We start from the raw sequence: 20,324 nt of genomic DNA, 5'->3' as shown, positions 1-20,324 counted from the left end.
CTATATATACCCTCCTCTCAATTTATAAATTAAATTTCAACAATCCTAAATAAAATCAGCTAACTAAATCAAATTTGGTATATAAAAAAAATACTTAAAGAGTAGGGTTTATTCCAGAATGCAACTCGTTCAACAGAAAAATCTGTCAGTTGGACAGCACAGATTGGTATAACCACCCTGGAGCGCCATCGCACAGTACTTAAATAAATACTCTGTAACCCAGCAATCTTACATCTGAGTATGCAGTTCAAAGAAATTCTCACAAAGGGGACCATAAACAATGATGTTTACTGATCTCATGGTGATAGAAAGTTAAATGCAATTTGCATGTCCACCATGAAGTGAGTAGAGAAACAAAACATGGTAGATACAAATCATGAGTGGTTAGAAGCAATGAATTAAATTGACACAAAGTAATAGGGAGAAACCTTAAATGTCAAGAGAGAAAATAAATAACTACAGCAGAGTACCAAGCATGTAAATTAACAATGATGCACAATTTATGAGAGCACATATGTCCAACATGTTCGAAAGGGAAGGGGAAGGAGAATGGGGAAGGACAGGAGCCCTGAATGGACTAGTGATTTCCTGTGCTTTGAAATGAGGAGTATGATTAACTCAATCCTCTACTCCTAAAGTTAAAAAAAAAAAGTTCAAAAGCTGATTCATTCATTAATCAATATTTATTGAACTACTATATGTAAGACACATCTCACATTTTCCCTTTAAGAAGTAATAAATATCTAAAGGGGAAAAGTCTGGAGTTATCAAACACCATGATTTTAGTAAAAAAAGTAAACGGTCAACTTACAGTGTCCTCCTCCCATCCCTCCATAGTGGTTGGAAACAGCAATCAAATTATAGCGGCAAGGACCTGCATTTGGATTAATTAGGAATTCCGACATATCCAAATCACTGTTTGAAAAAAGAGATTAAGTTGGTTTTATGTTTTCTCTAAATGTAATGAATTCTATTGCTGTTATTGTTGTTTGACTCTCATTTATATATACTCCTCGTATACACACACACACACACATATCTCACTAAAGAAATTACTGAGAGCAAAATAACTTTATAAAACAAATTATAGAACTATCTTTGCAATTTTCATGTTTTGGCAAAATTTTCTTAGGGGTTAAGAATTTTAAAATTTTCCACTGATTGCTGTTTTTCACATTAACATTTTCATGCTAAAATATTTTTCTCTTAGTATATGAGGAAAAACAGACATCACTGTTTATCATCTGGGTCCTTTTATTTTTTTAAAGTCATTTTCAGAAATGATTTATTTAAGAAAGAAGAAAGGGACAGTGAAAAACAACTTTCTTAGCCAATTTTATAATAATTTAAAAATAAGCATATATTTAAATATGACCCAATATTTATTCTGTTTTCTGGGTTTTGATGGGCAACATTCTCTGAAATACAACTGTTAATAATTTATCATGCATTAAAACTGGAACATGACCATTTTATAACTTCTCATTATTTCTGGTTTTTCTTCTTGTATCTGCATCATTAAAAAGCAATACTGATTTTAAATTTCCAATACATCTCTAATAGGTTCTAGCTTATCATTATTTTTGTTTCTTCTTATACTCACACTGTCAAAATGCTATATTCTTGAAAACTTTGATGGCTTATAATTTTCTTTTGTTAAAGAGAAAACAACCATTTTTTGTTCTATAATTGCAAAACACTTTCAATCTTAAATTTACAAACACCAACTAGAATATGCAATCCAAAGAATGTTTTCATTATTGCATCATCTATTTCCTTCTAATCACCTTTGCATGCATAGACACCTGCCTTCAGTATTTGTCTACTTACTAACAATATTAAGTAACTTTGGTGCACAAATATCATGAAATATGAAAGAATACTATCAATGTTCCTTTAGCAAAATGGGAATAGCATGTTCTTGTCACAGAGTATCGTTTGATGAGGTCCTTCCTGGACTACATGAATCAGGATACAATATTCCTTTTTTGTCCTTCTGAATTCTCTATTTAGTGAAAGCTTAAAGCAAAAAAAAGGCTACAAAGATGCTATCTCCAGACTTCTTTTACATTTTTACAAATATGATGTCATGCTCTGGACACTGCAGTAAGAAAACTGAAGGATGACACAACAGGGATGACTTATTTCACTACTGTATCATCTTCCAAGCAATTCCATTATTCTGTTTTCATATTACTTTAGTCTTTTTAAAAAAGCATTTAGGAATAATATTTGATGATTAATGACAAAGTAATTCCTAGGAAAAACAAAATCACTATGATCCCATGAAGCATCTTAGATTTATAAACAGGGCCAGGAAACCAAGATAATGTAACTTAGAATGAGTTTTACTCTATATATTTTTTTTCTCTTTGTTCTTTGAAAAATCTCTAAGAAGGAATAAAAATTATTACTGATCAATACAAATTGTTAGAACCACCCAAAACTACATTCAAAGACTAAAACTGGAATGTAAAACACAAAACAAATGAACACATAAAAACAAAACAGAAAGAGACTCACAGATATAGAGAACAAACTGTTGGTTGCCAGAGGGGAAGAAGGTAGGGGATAGGCGAAATAGGTGGAGACTAAGAGGTACAAATTACCATTATGAAATAAGTCACAGGGATTTAATGTACAGCACAGGAGATATAGTCAGTAATAGTGTAAAAACTCTGTATGGTGTGCAATGTATAAAAACATCAAATCACTATTTTGTATACCTGAAACTAATATATTTTAAGTCAACTATATATAAAACAAACCCCCCCCCTGAAGTTTGGGCCCAATGATACCTAATGTTTAAAAAAAGCTAGAAGTGCTCAGTGTTTATGAAGCACAATCAAAACTTACTTGATAGGAAAGTCAACTAAAGTGTCCAACTTGTCTCTCATGTATCGACTGTAAGAAAATCGCTTTAGATGTACCACAAGTACTGGAGGCAGGGACCATAAATCCAATTTCTTTGTGGCTTGCTGATGTTCTTTACAATTTGGACAATACCTAAAAATAAAGAGAAATATATAAAGCTTGTTAGAGGTAATATTAGGTAATGAATAATATATACCAGATCAACAGGAACTTCTAATGTTATTTTTATCATCAATACATTTTCAAAATAGATTTAACTATTATAAATAGGTAAATAGGTATTCAAAGAAATAAGGAGGCCTAGATAATTTACATTTTAGTATGCTAAAAAGACATGTTTGTATCATAAAACTGCTGAGACATAGGTACTAGAGAAATCTCAATACTTCTGGACTCTAATGGAATTAGTAACAACACAAAACATTGTGAGTTTCCTAAAAAAGCTCCTCTTGAAATCGCTGCACAGCTAAAAATTCTTGGGAAAAAGGAACTAAAATTAATTATTCATAGTAAAATGGCTATTATGGAAAATATAGTAATAAGATTAAAGCTTAACATTATCGTAACTCTGTTAAAGACATTTTCATCCCTCTTAGTGGATTATTTTCATAAAAAGAAATGCTTATTGTTTAAAACATCACTTTTTCAATTTGATGTAGCACATACCTCAGTATAAATCCTTAAAAAGTAATTAGAAACAATTATTTAATTTTGTCTCTTACCAGGGATCTTCAGCACCTAGCTTTTCTTTTGTTGTAAAAAGCTCAATGCAATCTTTTAATTTCACGAACGGTTTTTTAGGAGGTTTGTATTCCACACTTTCATGTTTTTCAAAATCCTAAAGAGAAGTATTTCTTGAGTTAAGAAAACAAATGAAACAAAACTCATTTTAGTGATACCATATTACTATGAATAGTAATGAAAAACTCCTAAATGTTCTCAAAAAAATCATAAAGCTTATCTCAGCTGAGACTTACACCATGCTTCTAATAATTCCTGTATACACACTTATACGGACAACTAGCGAATTTAAACAGAAAGTCGTTTCAAAACCAACAACCCTTGTCTCTTCTAGCACATAATCAATTTGTTACTGGCAAAATAAACATATTTGGCAAAGCAAAAGAGTGTAACAGAACATTGTGATCAACATGGGAAAAATAAAGAAGGAATGAGTGATGACTTACCTCAGCAGCATTTTCATCAAAGTATCTTTTTTTCAAATCAGGATCCCAATCCAAAGCGAGAAAAGATCTTTCTAAGGTGGAAAACATATTTTTTCTTTAAAATTTAATATGCCTTAATGTCAAAAATGAATATTTTAATGTTAAGGTATATACTGGAATATTAGAAGAATCTCTTCTTGCACTAGGTAATCAGGGTAAACTGCTGTTTCCAAGCCATTAAAATACTTTAGAGTTTAAAAAAAGATACAAAACTTAAGCATAAGTCCAACCTTGATTTGATAAACACTGACATGTGCTTTAGTATACTTAGAAAGGAAGGCTTTTCATTAAAAAATTTAGATAGATAAGTAAATGTTATTTTTCATGACAGTGTTGAATTCCATGGTTATTACCTAAAAAAAAACAAAAAAACAAAAAAACACACACTTTGCTCAAGCTTCATGTTTAAACCATTTTCCACAAATACTCACCATCTAGCCTAAGCTGCCTGTCATCAAATCTTATATGCCTGGTATCATCTTTGATGTAGTTGACATCAGTATTGCCTAAGTTGTTGAACTGGAATGTAAACAATCGTTTTTTGTGTCCCGTGAGTTGACCTTTGCAAGTTTCCTCGGTACATAATCCATTTTCAGAATCATTATCTCCTCCAACTGAATCTTCAGATTGACTATTTTCATTCTCAGAGGGAAGTTCTTGATCCTGGCTGGATTCATCGTCTGGCTCATCTGTTTCCATTTCACCTAGTATTAAATAGTAGAAGTCTTTAAATAAACTCAGCGCTACATTTAAAACTTATTAACATTATTTTTCACAAGTTTGCAGATATTTTTTAGTTCCTTAATCCTCGTCTTCTTAATTTTTTTCTGCAGCAATAACCCAAATGAAAAGTTTTTACAATTTAACAGGGAAACCTTACTTGGTGAGCCTTCTTCATGTACGCCATTTGGGCCATTCCCATTAATATTTTGGTCCTTACAGCAGTGTAGGGATCCTTCAGTTTCTTCGGTTTCAGTAGATATTTTGACATACCGGCTTAAATAAAATCAGAAATCAAACAAGCTCAGTTTTACAAAGGTAAAAACTTAAAAAAAGTTTTGTATTCTTTCACTAAAATAAAACTTTTTAATGCAATTAACAGTGGTCACTTGGTGGATTCAAGGATAAATTCAAACTCAAGATGCAGTACCATAAATGCAACTGATCAACAATTTGTGTTTGATTTTCTTTATAAAAATAAGTTAATACGTTACTTCTAGGGTTTTAACATCTTTCTTTTATATGTTAAGTTTTTGGCAAATAATTTCTTGACATAAAATTATTATATAAAGATCCTAATTTAGATGATACATATATTACTGCTAAGATCACTTATAGTTTATAATGTGATCTTTTTGTATGGGTTACGGGACTTATAATGATTGAAATAGGGATGCAAGAAAGAATACTAAATATGTCAAGCTATAAAGGATAAAAGAAAGGGAGCAAATGGCATTCTTCATTATGTTATAATTCAAATTAGGGCTTTAGGAGACAAAAAAGAGGTTGCCTTACAAAAAGATCAATGATGAAAGTTTATCCTTTTAAATAAAACTATTAGCATGAGTTCTTGTTACTGGTATAAGCAATGTGTATAAAGGAATGAAACATCTAATATTTGTTATGATTTCAGAGTGCATACATGATAAATTCCTATTTTCTTCCAACTATAAACTTGATGTAAAACAGCTAAAAGAATGCTTCTTGGGTTTGAAATTACCTCAGTAATATGTTTTACATGATCAAGAAACTGGGTAAAACTATAATTTGATTTGTTACATTGCTACCTATCTAAACAAAGCTGAGATAATACAGACATTTAATTATATTCTATACTACATTCTGATAGTACCTTGCATGTTTACTTTATTATTAACAATTTAATACTTTATTTTGTTAATGCAGAATTCTCTGGCACTTACCACATTCGCAAAAGCAGAAGATTATAGAGTTTATCTTCAGTATTGTTTCGTGGTACAGCCATAAGAAAAGGCTGACCAAAAAGTGAAGAACCAGTATGGTGGGTGTAACTTGAGTGCCTAAATTTTTCTCTCAGGCAAACAGGAATAATCACATGCTCTGTATCTTCTGTCCTATTGATGTTAATTTCAAACCTACAAGGATAAAACTGAGTATAAATTCTAAAAATTTTGTTATTTCTTTTTAATTTTTTCTCAATATTTTGCACAATTAATTTCATACTTACACATAAATATCATCCCGTTCCATAATACTACTAAGGTTTTCATCCATAGCGAATATTCTGTGAAATCTATGATTGTATATATCAGTAACTATCATCTAAAAAGAAATAAATTTCTATTAAACTGGTTTTACAACACTGAAAAACTAATCTCCAAATTACATACTTTAAATCCAGAAACATCCTACCTTATCTGCAGGTACTCCTGACAAAGCAGACAACGCTGTACAAAGATCAAGTATGTTTCCAATTTTGGGGACAACCACTTTGTACTAAAAAACAAAAAATTGTAATCAATTTACTACTTTGGAAAAAGTATTCACTAGATGAGATTGACCTCCTGGTTGCTTCCTCACATTCACCTGGCGTTTGGCTTACAGTGTCTGTCTCCAATCTTGCCATTGCCCTGGGTGAAAAAGTCCACGTGGCTGATTTATCTTAGCTTTACTGTTCCTTAACTCCTCAGTTCAAAGACCTACACTTGCATTCCACTGTATTTCACTTCTTGGACCTTGCTTGCCATCACCTGCTCCACCTCTCTGCTGCTACATGCTTTTCCTGAAAACTCATTCTTTCCTATTCTTGGCTTGCATTGAGATATCTAGTCCTTTTAACTCTGTTTTCTCCCAGTTTACCAGTTCCATGCTGTCTCCATGTCCTTCCACCCAGACTCCACATAATTCATCACTTCAATTATTTCATTGCAAAACCTTTAACTACTTTGTTATTAATTTTTATTCTTGCTATACTTTGTTGGAGTTGTTTAGATATGCTGGAGTAAATTGCACAACTGTAGAGACTGGTATGCTATAAATTCACAGTGTCCAAGCTCAACTGACCCTTCAACACTAGCCAGAAATTCTTCTGTGTACCCTTTATTTGCTTTTTCTCTCATTCCTCTCAATAATTATTAAAATCTTCAACACTCCTTCGGCTTCCTATTTCACTACTTCTCCCCTCAGTATCAACAGAATACCTATTTCACTGAGAAATAAAGGTTACCGGATAGGAAAACTCCAAATTCATGTCCCCCCCTACAAATTTGCATCTGAAAGGGGTTTTTGTCTTCTGATACACTGAAAGAGAATCAGGTGTTATGCTTCTTCCCATTCAAGGCTAACCCTGGTATCTATACTCTGAATCCTATTCTTTTCTGCTTCCTCTAGAACATAAATCCAGCAATTATCCTTTATTTCATTTTATCTTGATTCTTACATAAGCAATGAAATGTATAGAAGTCTTTCAAAAAAAAAAAGTCTCTCATTGTTTTCCAATAATTCTCATCAAATTATCTCCCTTTCTCCTCTGCTTTATAAATAACCTTGTTAAAAGTAATGTCTGTGCTATCATAACTTCCTCACCTCCCATTCACTTATTAATCCACTCCTGGTTTTTGCTGTCTTTATTTAACCTGTTACCAAGGCTGTCAAAACCATCATTTGATCAAATCTTTATCAGTCCTTATTTTACTGACCTCTCTGTAGCATGACTGCTGACCACGTCTTCCTTTAAAATTTTCCCTTCCCTACAACACTACTACTTCATTTTATTTTCTAATGCCCTGGTCACACCTTTTGAGGAAATAACTGATCCTATAATGTTATCCTTCAGAGTTTTCCTTAGCTTTCTTGATTCTGTATGCTCTCCTTAGACTAGGTTGACAATATAGCCTAGTTTGCTTTGGCCAGTCCTGGATTAGCCTGCCGTCCTAGTATAGTAATAATGGTATGGTAATGGTAATGTCCTGATATGGTAATAATGGCCCTTTTTCTTTTTAAAAAAGTTCTGGTTAAGGTGATAAATTACAGGATCACCAGGGGGAGGGTATAGCTCAAGTGGTAAAGCTCATGCTTACCATGCAGGAGGTACTGGGTTCAATCCCTAGTACCTCCTCTAAAAATAAATAAAGTAAATAAAACTAATTACCCCCCCCCCAAAAAAAACTAAAACAAACAAAAAAACCCCCCCAAAAAACCCAAGATCACCCTAGCCTTAGGTGATCTCATCCTTGTAAGATATTCACTACCATCTTCACAGTGTTCACCGCCCAATTTGCCCCTCAAGCACAGTCTTCTCTTCTCTGTCTACATATATAAACTCAGTGCCTATTGATATCTCTTCTAAATTTCCCTCATGAATCGCAACAAGTCCAATAGTGAACACAGATTTAGGTCATGTTAGGTCAACATGTCCAAATACTAAAACAGGTTTCTTCTTAAACCTTTTCCCTGTATATTCCATTAAAACTAATAGTACAACTCTCTCCTCAGTTTTCCAATCCAATAAACCTGACACTATCGTTGAATACTCTTAAACGCTTTCAACTCCTCCTACATTCTACTTGTTTTTCTATCTAACTGCCATCCTGACACTTAGAGTTCAAGCCCTTGTCATCTGTAATCTGATTACTGCACAAACCTCTTACCTGGTCCTAGTACATCTGATTTAAGCCTGTCGAATCCAATCTTTGCCTTAGCTGGAGTGTTCTTTCTAAAATACAAATCTGACTACATAATCTGTTTACTTAATAACCTTTAACAGCTCCCTTAGTCTTTTGGATGAAGTCCAAACTTCCTATTACAGCATGAAGGTTCTTTGTGATCTAGCTTCTCCTTACCAAATTAACTACTGTAGTTTCCAGACATGGGCCATGTTCTGTTTTTCCTTCAGCCCTTTATATGTGCCACTCCCTTAGTCTATAATGCTTTATTCCCAACTTTCATGTGCTTAAAACTTAACGGTCCTTCAGGATTCCACACAGGTGCCATGGACAGTTTGGGTAGGTTATTCCTTCTGTGTACTCCTACAGCACCTTGTCAGAGTACTTTCCACAATGTATGACGAGATTCTTGAGAACAAGGAATAGGAACACCTTTGTTCTTCCAGCACCTTGCATACTATGTGAATCCAATATATAATACATGTTCAATACAATTACTAATAAATTTCTATGACAAATCAACTTCAGTGAATGGAAAATTCATCAAGTAGGCTAACTTAGCTAACTCCCTTTTTCTCTCGAGCTATAGTTTCCTCATAGCATTAATGAGGCAATTGTTTTGGATTTGACTTGTTACTGCCTCCAAGTGGAAAAAAAAAATTCCAATCCCTCTCTGATGACTATGGCTCTAACTTGTACAAATTGATATTTTCGATCACCACGTGAGAAAAGAGGTAAACTAATAAAATTCGTATTTCTGGAAAAATAATTTAAAACCCAAATTATGGGAGAACATTCAACACATACCTTACAGGCTAATGCATAACTTGAATTCAATCTACCTTTATATAATACAGATCACTGGAATGGGAAACTACTGTCTTTAACAAATGTGTATAGAGAAATAAAGTACATTTATTGGTATGCTGCAATAAAATTGTACTCATTGTTTTATACTCTTCTCTTATTCTATCACACTCACTGGCATATATTTGTAAAGCTACAAACTAGAGAGGTAAGGGTGTAGTTTAGCACTGATATACTTTCTCTCCATTGAAAAGAATGTTAACAATCCTATATTTACAAATAAGTGAGTAAGTGAGTTAGCATGTGGTTTTAGAAATGTGAACCTATATTCCCCTGGCCAAAAATAAAACCAAGCATTTATTGACTGCTCACAGATAAGGGCAAGTGCCACAGTTCTCTTGCTCTCTGTAATATTCTCAGCACTACTGGATAAAACACTGACATGAGGGCACCAGGTTGAATAAGTTCATGAAGGAAACATATAAAGAGACGGCAAAAGAAATGGGTGAAATTTGCATAACTGAGTACATGACTAGTCTCTATTAGACTTTAATTACTTTGAATGAAAGAACTGTATTTTTATGAATACTTCATATTCTGTGCCCTTGGTGAAAGGAAACCCAAACACTTCCACCAAATTTATGGTTAAGATCATAATTTTGTTCAAAGCATACCTTTCATATAGATTTCAGAACATTGCTATGGACTGAATGTCTTCTCAAAATTCACATGTGAAGCCCTAATCACCCATGTGATGTTATTTGGAGATGGGGCCTTTGAGAGATTTAGATGAGATCCTGAAGGTAGGGCCCCCATGGTGGGATTAGCACCCTTATAGGGAGAGACACCAGAGAGTGTGCGTTTGTATTCTCTCTCTCCCTTCCATGAGAGGACACAGGAGGAGGCCATCTGTAAGTCAGGAAAAGTCTGCACTAGACCTCCATGCTGGCACTCTGATCTTAGACTTCTAGGCTCCAGAACTGTGGGAAAATTAATTTCTGTTGTTTAAGTCACTCAGTTGACAGTATTTTGTAATGGCAGCCTAATACAACTAATATGCTCTAACAAACTGAGCTTCTGGCTGGACCCCGAAACTAGGATCTTTGGTAAACAATCTTCTAAAGCATGAACCACGTTTACCCTGCTTACAAGAGCTTTACACTCAGTAGGTGTTTAATACATATTTGAATGAATAAAATTTTTGAACACTTCTTTTCTTCTGCATTAGTGCTCTAAGTCGTGAGGGTTAGGAATATAAAGATTTACAAAGTCCCTTTCTTCAGAGACTGCATGGGCCAAGGAAGAAAAGGTAAAGTAAACTAAAGATCGTAATAAAATTTGTTAAGTACTTGGAATAGAACTTAAGGGAACAGAAGGTAGAAAAAGGAAGGAAATACTTTAAGGTGAGTCAAGTGTGAGAAGAAGATTAATTGATTAATAAAGGGAGAAAATACAGTGCTTTGCTCCATAAAATGTAAAATAATCCAGTTGTAACACTAGGCAACAGAATCAGGCAGACAATTTACATTAAAGACTAGCACAGGGCTCTTGAACAGAATAAGCAATACTTGATACTCCAAACTGCTAAAAGATTAGAACATTACTGAAGCAAGTATTTTTAGCCTAACTAAATTTCCATTTCTCTTCCAAGCTGTTAAGATGCCTAAAAATTAGATATTTAAATATACCATGATCTTAGCATATCATGAATCAAAATGTATAGTGACTATTAGTTTCACTTCCAACAGTCACTAGGAAAAAAATTACAATGAACATTAAAGAAAGTCCAAGTTGGAAAATAGGGAAAATAATACTTTATTAACCTTTGTAAGCTAATATTCATCCCAACATTGTAAAATCAAACCACTTCTCATTTTTCTTTGATAAGAAACAGCCTTTGAGAATCTTGTTTTTCCATGACAAATAATGATACTTTGCATATCCCTTACCCTTTTAAGATTCTAAAAAGTTGTACTAATCCCCAGGGTATTGAGCTTATAAAATCTCCTATGCAAATAAGCTTATTATTACCAAATTGTGCTTGAGGCCTAAGGACTCAACACAGATTTTTCATAAAAATAACAAATGCAAAGAAAATAATTATTTCTTACCTGCATAGGTTTGGTAAGTGGATCCATTCTAACCAAATAAACTTCCAAGGTACGTTCTTTTTTCATGGGCAATGGAAGTGTCAAGTAACAAAAAGGATCAAATGTTACTGAAATCTTAGCACATTCAGGACAAACTAAAGTTGATTTAAAAAGGCCGTGAAATATATCTACTATGATAGAATCATTTCTCTTTAAATGGTTTTCCCAGGCTTCTTCAGCAACTACCTATAAGGAAAACAGACACACATTACCCAATGATACCACATTACTGTAACAATGGTGATAATAATGTGGTTAAATTTACCTTATCTGGCCTTCCATCAGCATCTTTTAATTGTATGTACGGTTTTTTCCTAATTCTATTCAAATCCTCATGTAGTCCATCTAACAGGAAAGCTAATAGTTCTTGACAGTCCTGCTGCTGGTATCCAGAGAACTGAGGTGCAAAACGTCCTACCTGTGTCTGTAAGGAAAAACAAAATTATAAAGTCAGTTCTAGGGACAAGACTGATTTAAAAAATATATAGTCGATTTCCATTATTCACAGATTCCTATTTGCAGATTCACCTACTTGCTAAAATTTATTTGTAACTCTCAAGTGAACTTGTGGCACTTTTGCAGTCCTTTGCAGATATGATAATTACATATGATAAATATATATAAATAATTATATATCTAAAAATATTTTTAAAATGATAATTAGTAAAATAGAAAAGAAATGCTGATCTGAGGAGAGAACAAGGAGAAAATATGGTATAGTTTTGTACAAAGGATTACAAAACACCAAAGACTTTTAAAATTCAGCAACATTTTTGGGTCACTTGAAAAATATTACAACGTTCTTAGTTTCTGTGTGTAAAGAGAGGATAAATCTTGTAGAGATAACAGGAATATTCATGCTCATATATAATTTTCCTAGTCTTTGCAATACTAAATATTTTCTGATGAGACTAAAAAGAATTGTGAAAGAAAAAAGTCAGATAATCAAGAACCTATTTACATGTAATTTTAAAACAACATCTCATAAAATGAAACCAACTGGAATCATGGGTAAGGGCCAATAAATGATTTGTCTGAACTACTTTTTTCAAAGTTTAGAAAGGAGAGTTTGTTTTTAATTGGTGGTTTCATTTTTTTAAGAACTAGTACATATTAATAAAATTTTGCCTAGTAGATGACTTATGTGATCATTTAAGTTGTATAACAAATGGCTAAAACCACTTATTCTCTTCAAAAGTTCAAAATTTCTCATAAATCTGATCTATATAATTAATTAGGAAACCTTTTTTTAACAATATAAAACTAAATTTTAGTTTAATTCTTATTTGAATGACAAACTAAATTAATTGAGATTTTATAAGTAACCACTTCACAAATAAGAATAAACTTAAAATAAAAGTTTAAGAATTATATCGAAAAGTTAATATTAGTGCTTGCTTTGCCGACTAGTTTCATTTTAATAATTTTTCAAACTTACAATGACTCTCAAAATAAATTGAGGTCTTAGAGTTTAATGACGTGCCCAAATCTAGTCTTCACACATGTATAAAATATTTAGGTAGGTTTCTTAGAGATGTGCTGTGTTCTAAAACAATGTGCAAATGCTCACCGTTGCTTCTCCATAGTCATTTTGAACCATACCAGTGCTTCTCAACCTTTATTTCATTATTTCCTTCACCAACCCCAAGGACCCTTTTTACACATTTTAGAGTAATCATCTATTTGTGCCCCATCCCGAAAATTAGTATCAATATGCTCTGTATCTATGAATGTGCTGTGTCCCTTTGCAGGGCCACAAACCATTGTAGTAGCTATGATTTTTTTGCCCCTTTCCCAAAGATTCTGTCCTCTTGGGGGTGATATAGGCTTTGTTGAAAATGTATTTACCATACTAACCTTAAAGGCTCTTGGTGTGACATAGCTAAATTTTCCAGACCACATTTGCTTGATCAATTCAGCATAAGATTTAGCTATTTCACCTCTCATTCCTAAGGGATTGTCAAAATTCAGTTCTTCTTGATACTTGTCATTCAGGAAATACTCAGTAAGTGGAGGTGTATTGCTCAAACACTGCAAAGAATAAAATATATTTTCAAGTAAAAGAAACCACACATGTTAAAAATGTCAAAATGAAGAGAGAAACAAAGTGATCTGCCATTATATACAGAGAAAAATTTACACGATGGCCTCTTGCACTAATAAGTAACTGATCAAATAAATACTCAAATGATGTACTCAACTATTCATTTCCCAAATTCAAGTCAATTACTTATAGTAAATGAAAATGTTAGTATTTGTTGCTACAAAATCTGCATTAATTTTAACCACAGCAAACTACCTGTCAATGGGAGAGAAGCTCAGAGTTTTCCTTCCTTCTTTTACATGACTGGTAGAAATTATGGATTGTCTAATCACCCTAGGCATTTGCAAATTGGCCTGAGTAGGTAAAAACTGAGATAGAGTGTAGGCAAGAAATGAACTTTAAAGGCTATTTACTGCTTCCACTGTCAATTTCTTATTATGAAAGATCAGCCTTGTAAACTTTCCTTTTGGGTCAACCATTTTTAGAAAGGACAGTACAGATTAGATGAGCCTAAGAAAACAAACTTTTGTTATGTGAACTCTGGCTAACTGTGTTCTTATTTCTTCCAGCTCTTCTTTAACATCACAACAATCCAATTTTCCTTCAGGGCAAGATTAATACTATGAATAAGTTCATTCTCCAACTCTGTTCTACTTTGAATTAAATAGTTTAGGATTTAAAATAGAACAGATGGTGGCAGAAGAACAGTTTTTTCATAATATTTTACCTCAAGATGGAATAATGTTAAGTTGATAACACCATATAATGTGTCTTCATTTTGAACCCATTACTTTATCAATTATATGTCTAGAACCATTAAGTAGAATAGATAATGACTGAAAGATATATATGGTCATATAAGTAACTTTTTTTGGCTGCAGGAAGTTATCTGTCTTGGAGTAAGTGGCAAAGTGCTTTAAGTGAAGCTAGCTGCTTACATATAAAGTAGTAGAAACCCATTCTTATCAGAGTTTGGATTTATATTAATGGAAATAAAAGTTTTTCAAAGCTTGCTTACCACACATATGGATTAAGTTAAATAGTTCTGGTAACTATGAAAGGTTCAGTCTGCTGGGTTCATGTTGATAACTTGGATGCTATAAACTATGACTATATGCCATATACTGTTTGGCTAAAACTCCAAAATTAAGCATATTCAATTTTTTAAAAAAAAATCACAGCATTCTATTTTATGGTTTCAATTCAATCAATGTACATATACTCATGTAACCATGATATCTATTTTGGAATTTTCTGTCTAATAAAAGTAATATTGCCCAAATTGGTAGTCTGGCCCCTACCTCAAGGTACAAGAGAGAGCTCTTTATAGTATCATGGAACTTGTATTATTTTCAGGCGATGAAAATAATATCAAGAGTTAAAGTGCGTCTGAGGTGGGCTGTACCGGCTGCATAGCTATTTCCATGTCACTTTCAGTGGCAGAAAGTTCTATGTGAACAAGAGGGAGGTCCCGGCAGGCTGCAGCATAGGAAGCCATCAGGGAAGGGGTATTTTTCTACCTTTCCTCTTAATTCCTTTTATATCTCAATTTTTCGTAATTTTATAGGCCTTTTGAGTTTCATTTTCTCTTTTATTTTTATAATACATGCCCCTTTAATTACAATCCCAGCACTGGAGGTAGGGCCAAGCAGCTAGAATACACCATGGCTACACAGGGCACAAACACCATCACTTAGCAGCAGCATCTCATTTAGTAGAAACAGGATCAACACTAAATAGCCAATGAGACAAAGTGGAGGTTAAATAGAATTTACAACAATTATCAACTAGTTTTCAAATCCTTATATTTGATCAGCTCAGGGTTATATTAAGAATATAAAATTCTAACACTGTGTGTAACACAATTATATAAACTAATGCTTTACTAAACACGTCAAAGAATCAAGTTGTGCAAACATGAATACTTCTTGAACTTTGTTTTTACTTATTCATCTTCATCTCTATTTTGCAAAGAGCTTCCAAATATAATTAAAAATTTTTTAGCTTTCCATAGCATTCAGAGTGATCTTTTTAAAATGTCACTAGAATTTGTGACTTAATTATGTCTATTCCTTGCTATCAATCCTTTAATAGTAATTTCAGATTAAAATATCAAATTCTTAGAAGGGTCTGTTTTTTGCCCACCTATGTAATCTCATCCCTTGTCAATACTTTTTTTTCCCCAAAAACTCCATCCCAGCCTTATTTGATTACTTGTGGTTCCTTGACTTTCATGATTCTCTCACTCTGTAAGTTCATTTTCCTCTACTGTTTGACATGTACCTTCTTTGCCTTATTAACTTCTACTAAACCATTCAGGTATCCTGTCTGAGAAGTCTTCCCAGATTCCCTTAAGAAGTGTTTCCTCCTGCATGTTCCAATATCACTCAGTGCTTACTTTTATTACTGTGTTTATTTTATAATATACTGTAACTTTAATTTTTAGGTTGTCCATCTTGCCAAATGGGCTCAGACTTCATGAGAGCAGGAATTATGATATTCTTTACATTTATATCTCCAGCACTGAGCACTTAGGTTTTTGCCTATGTGTATTAATGTATTTATCCTCTTTTTTTCCCACTTTTTTCTTTCAGTGTTTGGCACAAAGTACTCAAATTTTGTTAGATGAAATATCACAAAGTAAGGCAAAAATACACTTGCTTGCAATAAATGATTTCCAAAAGCTTCTTCAAGCACTTCTACTTGAATACTAATTCATTAGAACAGCACCTATCAAAATTTCCCGGGTCCCCTCTTGTTGGACTTATTCAGTCTATCATCTGCTCTGTAGTGGGTCTCCACTTGGATTTTTAAAAAGTCACTGACAGAGAAACCAGCGCTTATTTTCATAGTGACTTATGCCAATTTGAAACTGATCATAATTCACTGATAAGAAACTAAACAACAAAATATAAATAGTTTTAATAAGTAACTGTCTGTATTACCTACGTATCAAGGTATCATAACCAATATATTTTGAGATATACCTATCTAAATGTAAACCATTAAGTCCTAAATGGTACCCCCCAAGGCATCCTATTTGTTGAACATGTTTTAAGGAACTCAAAACCTTCATTTTTCTAAAAATTTGTACAAACATATAAATACTGAAATTCAATAGCCAGTTTAATTGTTCTAATGCACAGTTTGTAATAGTTTAAAAACTAAACTGTCAGACTTTTCTTCCTCAGCTTGAAAATACCATACTTTCTCCCTCATGTTGAAAATAATGTTATTATAGGAGTTATAACAGTTTTGAAATAATATAAAGACTATTTAAATATTACAAGTTCTCTTTTGGTATAAATTTCAAGGCACAATTGAAAAGAGGTCAAACAACTAAAATATTTCTATGTCCCAGGTGATACCAGTATTCAATGCCATCATTCTGGCAGAAGAAGCCCATTTCTTAAAGTTGGTCATAATGCACTTTGATTTGTAATTTATGCAACTCATTATTCAATCTTTAAACATGAACATCTTTGACAATTATAAGAAAACTGCATACTTGGACTGGCTGCCATTAAATACGATGTTTTAAAAAATTAAGATAATTTTCATTAGGTCAATAAGAAAAACCATAACTGGAGTTGTGAACCATCTCTCTCAAAGATCCTTTTACTAGTAAAAAAACAAAAAACAAAATACAAAAAAATTTTCCTATCTCATTGAGACTGTCCCAAAACAATTCCTTTTTAAGGCGTATATGTATTGAAAGTCCTACATATGTAGACATAAGGAATATCCTTTTTTAATTTGTAAGATACCTTACTCAGCGACAAACTATGGATTAGAAATCATTCAGCATGTCCTGCGCCTATGTGAATATATCTCTTACTCTCAATGCTTCCTTTACTGGATAAGAAGAAAACCTCATCCTTTAATACATATGGTTTTTCTTAACAAAAACTGAGAATGAAAAGAAAAAAAAAACCTGAGAATACATATGAATGTGTCATAAAAATAAAAAGGATTATATAAACAACATAAGTATATTATTTTTGTGGCTACTGAGTTTTTGACATTCTCAGTCACATGTCATTTTGAGCTTCACCTGTTAATTCATTTGATTTCAACTGCCTAACACTGACAAATGCCAACACTTCCACATTTTAAGAAAATACCAGCTCTTACAACTCATCACCAAAGAAATGAGGTCCAAATATGAAGTAATGTGACTGATCATAAAACATATCTCTTAAGCCACATTTTGTTTGTATCATAATTGTGTTTAGAGTCGGTCTTAATATTGGGTAGAATTTTATCAAATACCATGTTAAAAATAAAGCAATAATGAGACTGAAAAAAAAAAAAAAGAGATTCTGTACCAGTAGTTTCAATTTAATGAAAAAGAGAAAAAGTTAATAAGCTACATTAACTAACAGGCAAATGCACTTGTCACATAGGTTAAATATTTATTTAAATATTTTTTAAGATTCCTAGGCAAGATAATAGTGTGCAAAACTGACAAGAGCATTTGAAGACCTAGGGATTAAAAACTAACTTTCATGTTTAATATACGGTAGACTTTTGGCATTCATTAATTTAGCATTGTGATACAGCATCTAGTTGGCCAACTGGAAGGTTCAGGATGTAAGCTAGTATGAAAAGGTGTTAATCCACAGGAAATGACAAAATGGTATATGTGCAAGCCAATCATTTTATGAGCAAAAGTATCTGTTCCTCAAAGAGGCTTTATAGTTCTCTACTTGTGCTTACATAAGCATTTAAAATGGAAACTGCAAAAAATGAGAGTATTCCTGAATGTGAATTTGAATTAAGAGTCTTAAGCCATATTCCTTCATGTATTAAGATTGAACCTTAACATGTACTCCTCCCCTTCATAGACTGTTCTTCCCTGTAAGAAATTCCTACTTATTCTTTAACACTCATCTCAACATCTCAGCACCTCAAAGAGGAACTAATATTCCTTCCTCTGGGCTAACTCGATTGCTTGAACTGACTTATACTGTAGTTATCCTGAAAGCAGAGTCCATGTTTTATTTATCTTTGTAACTCAGCGTCTAGCACAATGCCTGGCACATACCTCAACAAAGGTATGATGAATAAATAAAAACATATACGGTAGAAAGATTGGAAGCAGTCCTTAGACTGAGAACAGTGGGAAAACACTTGACCAAGATCTGAATTGCACCCTGTTATATAAGTACATACCTAAAAGTTCTACAAGTTCAAAAACAAAAGTCCAAATAATGCCTAAAGAGGCTTTCCTAATGAAGGAAATTAACTACTGTGAATACTTCAAAAAATAACTCTCAAGATAAATCCATGTAAGTAAAAGATGTATGAAAGAAAAATGTTTGGTATCATATTTTTATAAAGACTCTTTTCCCCAAATAAACCTGGAACTAGACACAACAATTCCTAAGAGAATTCTAAATAACCATGTATCTCATCCAGTGGACATTTTGCTATGTGGTTCAACGTATACAGACCTTTAACCACTGCCACCATGAAGAACTATTTTTAAAAAGAATGCACATACCATTCAACTATTTTATAAAGTATTAATTATCTATGAAAAACTCTCTGGTTATGAATTCCCACCCTTAAACCAACATCCTAAAATTGGAGTATTATGTGAAGTATGATTTTCTCTCATTATTTAAATTTCTTAGAAAGACTACAATGCTTTGTACATAACTTTTCCTATACACATGCAAAAATCTTACTGCTCATTACTTTCAAAAAGTTCTTCCATTAAATGTGTTCTGATCAGTAAGACTGATGTTTCTACAGGTCTCTGAAAAAGTAACTGACTCATGTAAATGAGTCTCAATTTTGTATTTTACTATAAACTTCTACATAGTTTTTTTTTACATTGATGAAGTGAAATAAAGTTCTACTATATAACCAAATCTCAAGTCTGTAATCAACATACTTTAGGAAATGAATAATTAATAGCCATCCCAATAACTTGTAATGAATCTGGAATTTCCCCAGTACCTGGAAAATAGCAAAGTAATCCCCTTCAAAAAGAGAAAGTTGTCTTTTGTAATGCTGAATATGAACCACTCCCTTTCTGTTCAGGTGCTCCAGAAGCCCAATTTTCAAGTGATCATGTATGCTCACTATTTTAGTAAACCGGTAACTAGAACAGGAAAGAAAACAAACTTAATTTTTGATTACCTAAAGCCTTTGAGTTGCGTAACTCATTCTGTAACTGATCAAAATGTAATGCCACTCACAACTCTTAAAGTAGCTACACTTTTGAACTGACCAATACTAAAAACAGAAACCCAATCTAAAATGAGGAAACGATTTTATTTTCTTATGATTAAAAAAATAAAACCTGAAGTAATCCATGGCTAAAGTAATCTCAAAATACCCCAAATATCTTTTTCTGGATTTTAAGATTAGATGGATAAAGAATTTTCAGATTTGTCATGTTATTATTTTTCAATTTGTCATGATGACAGAATAAATATTCTTAAAAGGTACTGTATAATTCTGAAGCATCCTATTAAAACTGGGATACTAGCTCTAGTTTTGTAATGAAATAGTGGGTAAGACAGAAAACTATGATGTAGACTTTTACAATTAAGAACTACAAATATAT

The 20,324-nt window shown here is 32.7% G+C and overlaps 1 protein-coding gene across 8 annotated transcripts in view; it reads right to left on the bottom strand.

Annotated features, from left to right (window-relative positions):
* The window catches only part of USP15 (ubiquitin specific peptidase 15), a 107,603-nt gene that overhangs the window by 5,308 nt on the left and 81,971 nt on the right, over nt 1-20,324 (bottom strand). For 4 of the 8 annotated variants that reach the window (XM_010948977.3, XM_010948986.3, XM_010948993.3 and 1 more), the window contains 12 exons: nt 13,558-13,731; nt 11,966-12,124; nt 11,662-11,886; nt 6,492-6,575; nt 6,307-6,401; nt 6,023-6,214; nt 4,981-5,096; nt 4,532-4,804; nt 4,062-4,132; nt 3,597-3,712; nt 2,857-3,006; nt 812-915 (listed from right to left, as the gene is read on the bottom strand). In XM_010948977.3, the coding sequence (XP_010947279.1) occupies nt 812-915; nt 2,857-3,006; nt 3,597-3,712; nt 4,062-4,132; nt 4,532-4,804; nt 4,981-5,096; nt 6,023-6,214; nt 6,307-6,401; nt 6,492-6,575; nt 11,662-11,886; nt 11,966-12,124; nt 13,558-13,731 (1,759 nt within the window). Of the gene's footprint in view, nt 1-811; nt 916-2,856; nt 3,007-3,596; nt 3,729-4,061; nt 4,133-4,531; nt 4,805-4,980; nt 5,097-6,022; nt 6,215-6,306; nt 6,402-6,491; nt 6,576-11,661; nt 11,887-11,965; nt 12,125-13,557; nt 13,732-19,711; nt 19,857-20,324 lie in introns of those variants that run through there. The other 4 variants (XM_045512041.2, XR_006722547.2, XR_012510546.1 and 1 more) reach the window with 4 other exon arrangements.

This window comes from Camelus bactrianus, chromosome 12 (assembly GCF_048773025.1).
Source record: "Camelus bactrianus isolate YW-2024 breed Bactrian camel chromosome 12, ASM4877302v1, whole genome shotgun sequence".
In the NCBI taxonomy this organism is placed as follows: domain Eukaryota; kingdom Metazoa; phylum Chordata; class Mammalia; order Artiodactyla; family Camelidae; genus Camelus; species Camelus bactrianus.
Note: the sequence above shows the minus strand (reverse complement) of the source record. Positions and strands in the feature narration are given on the sequence as shown.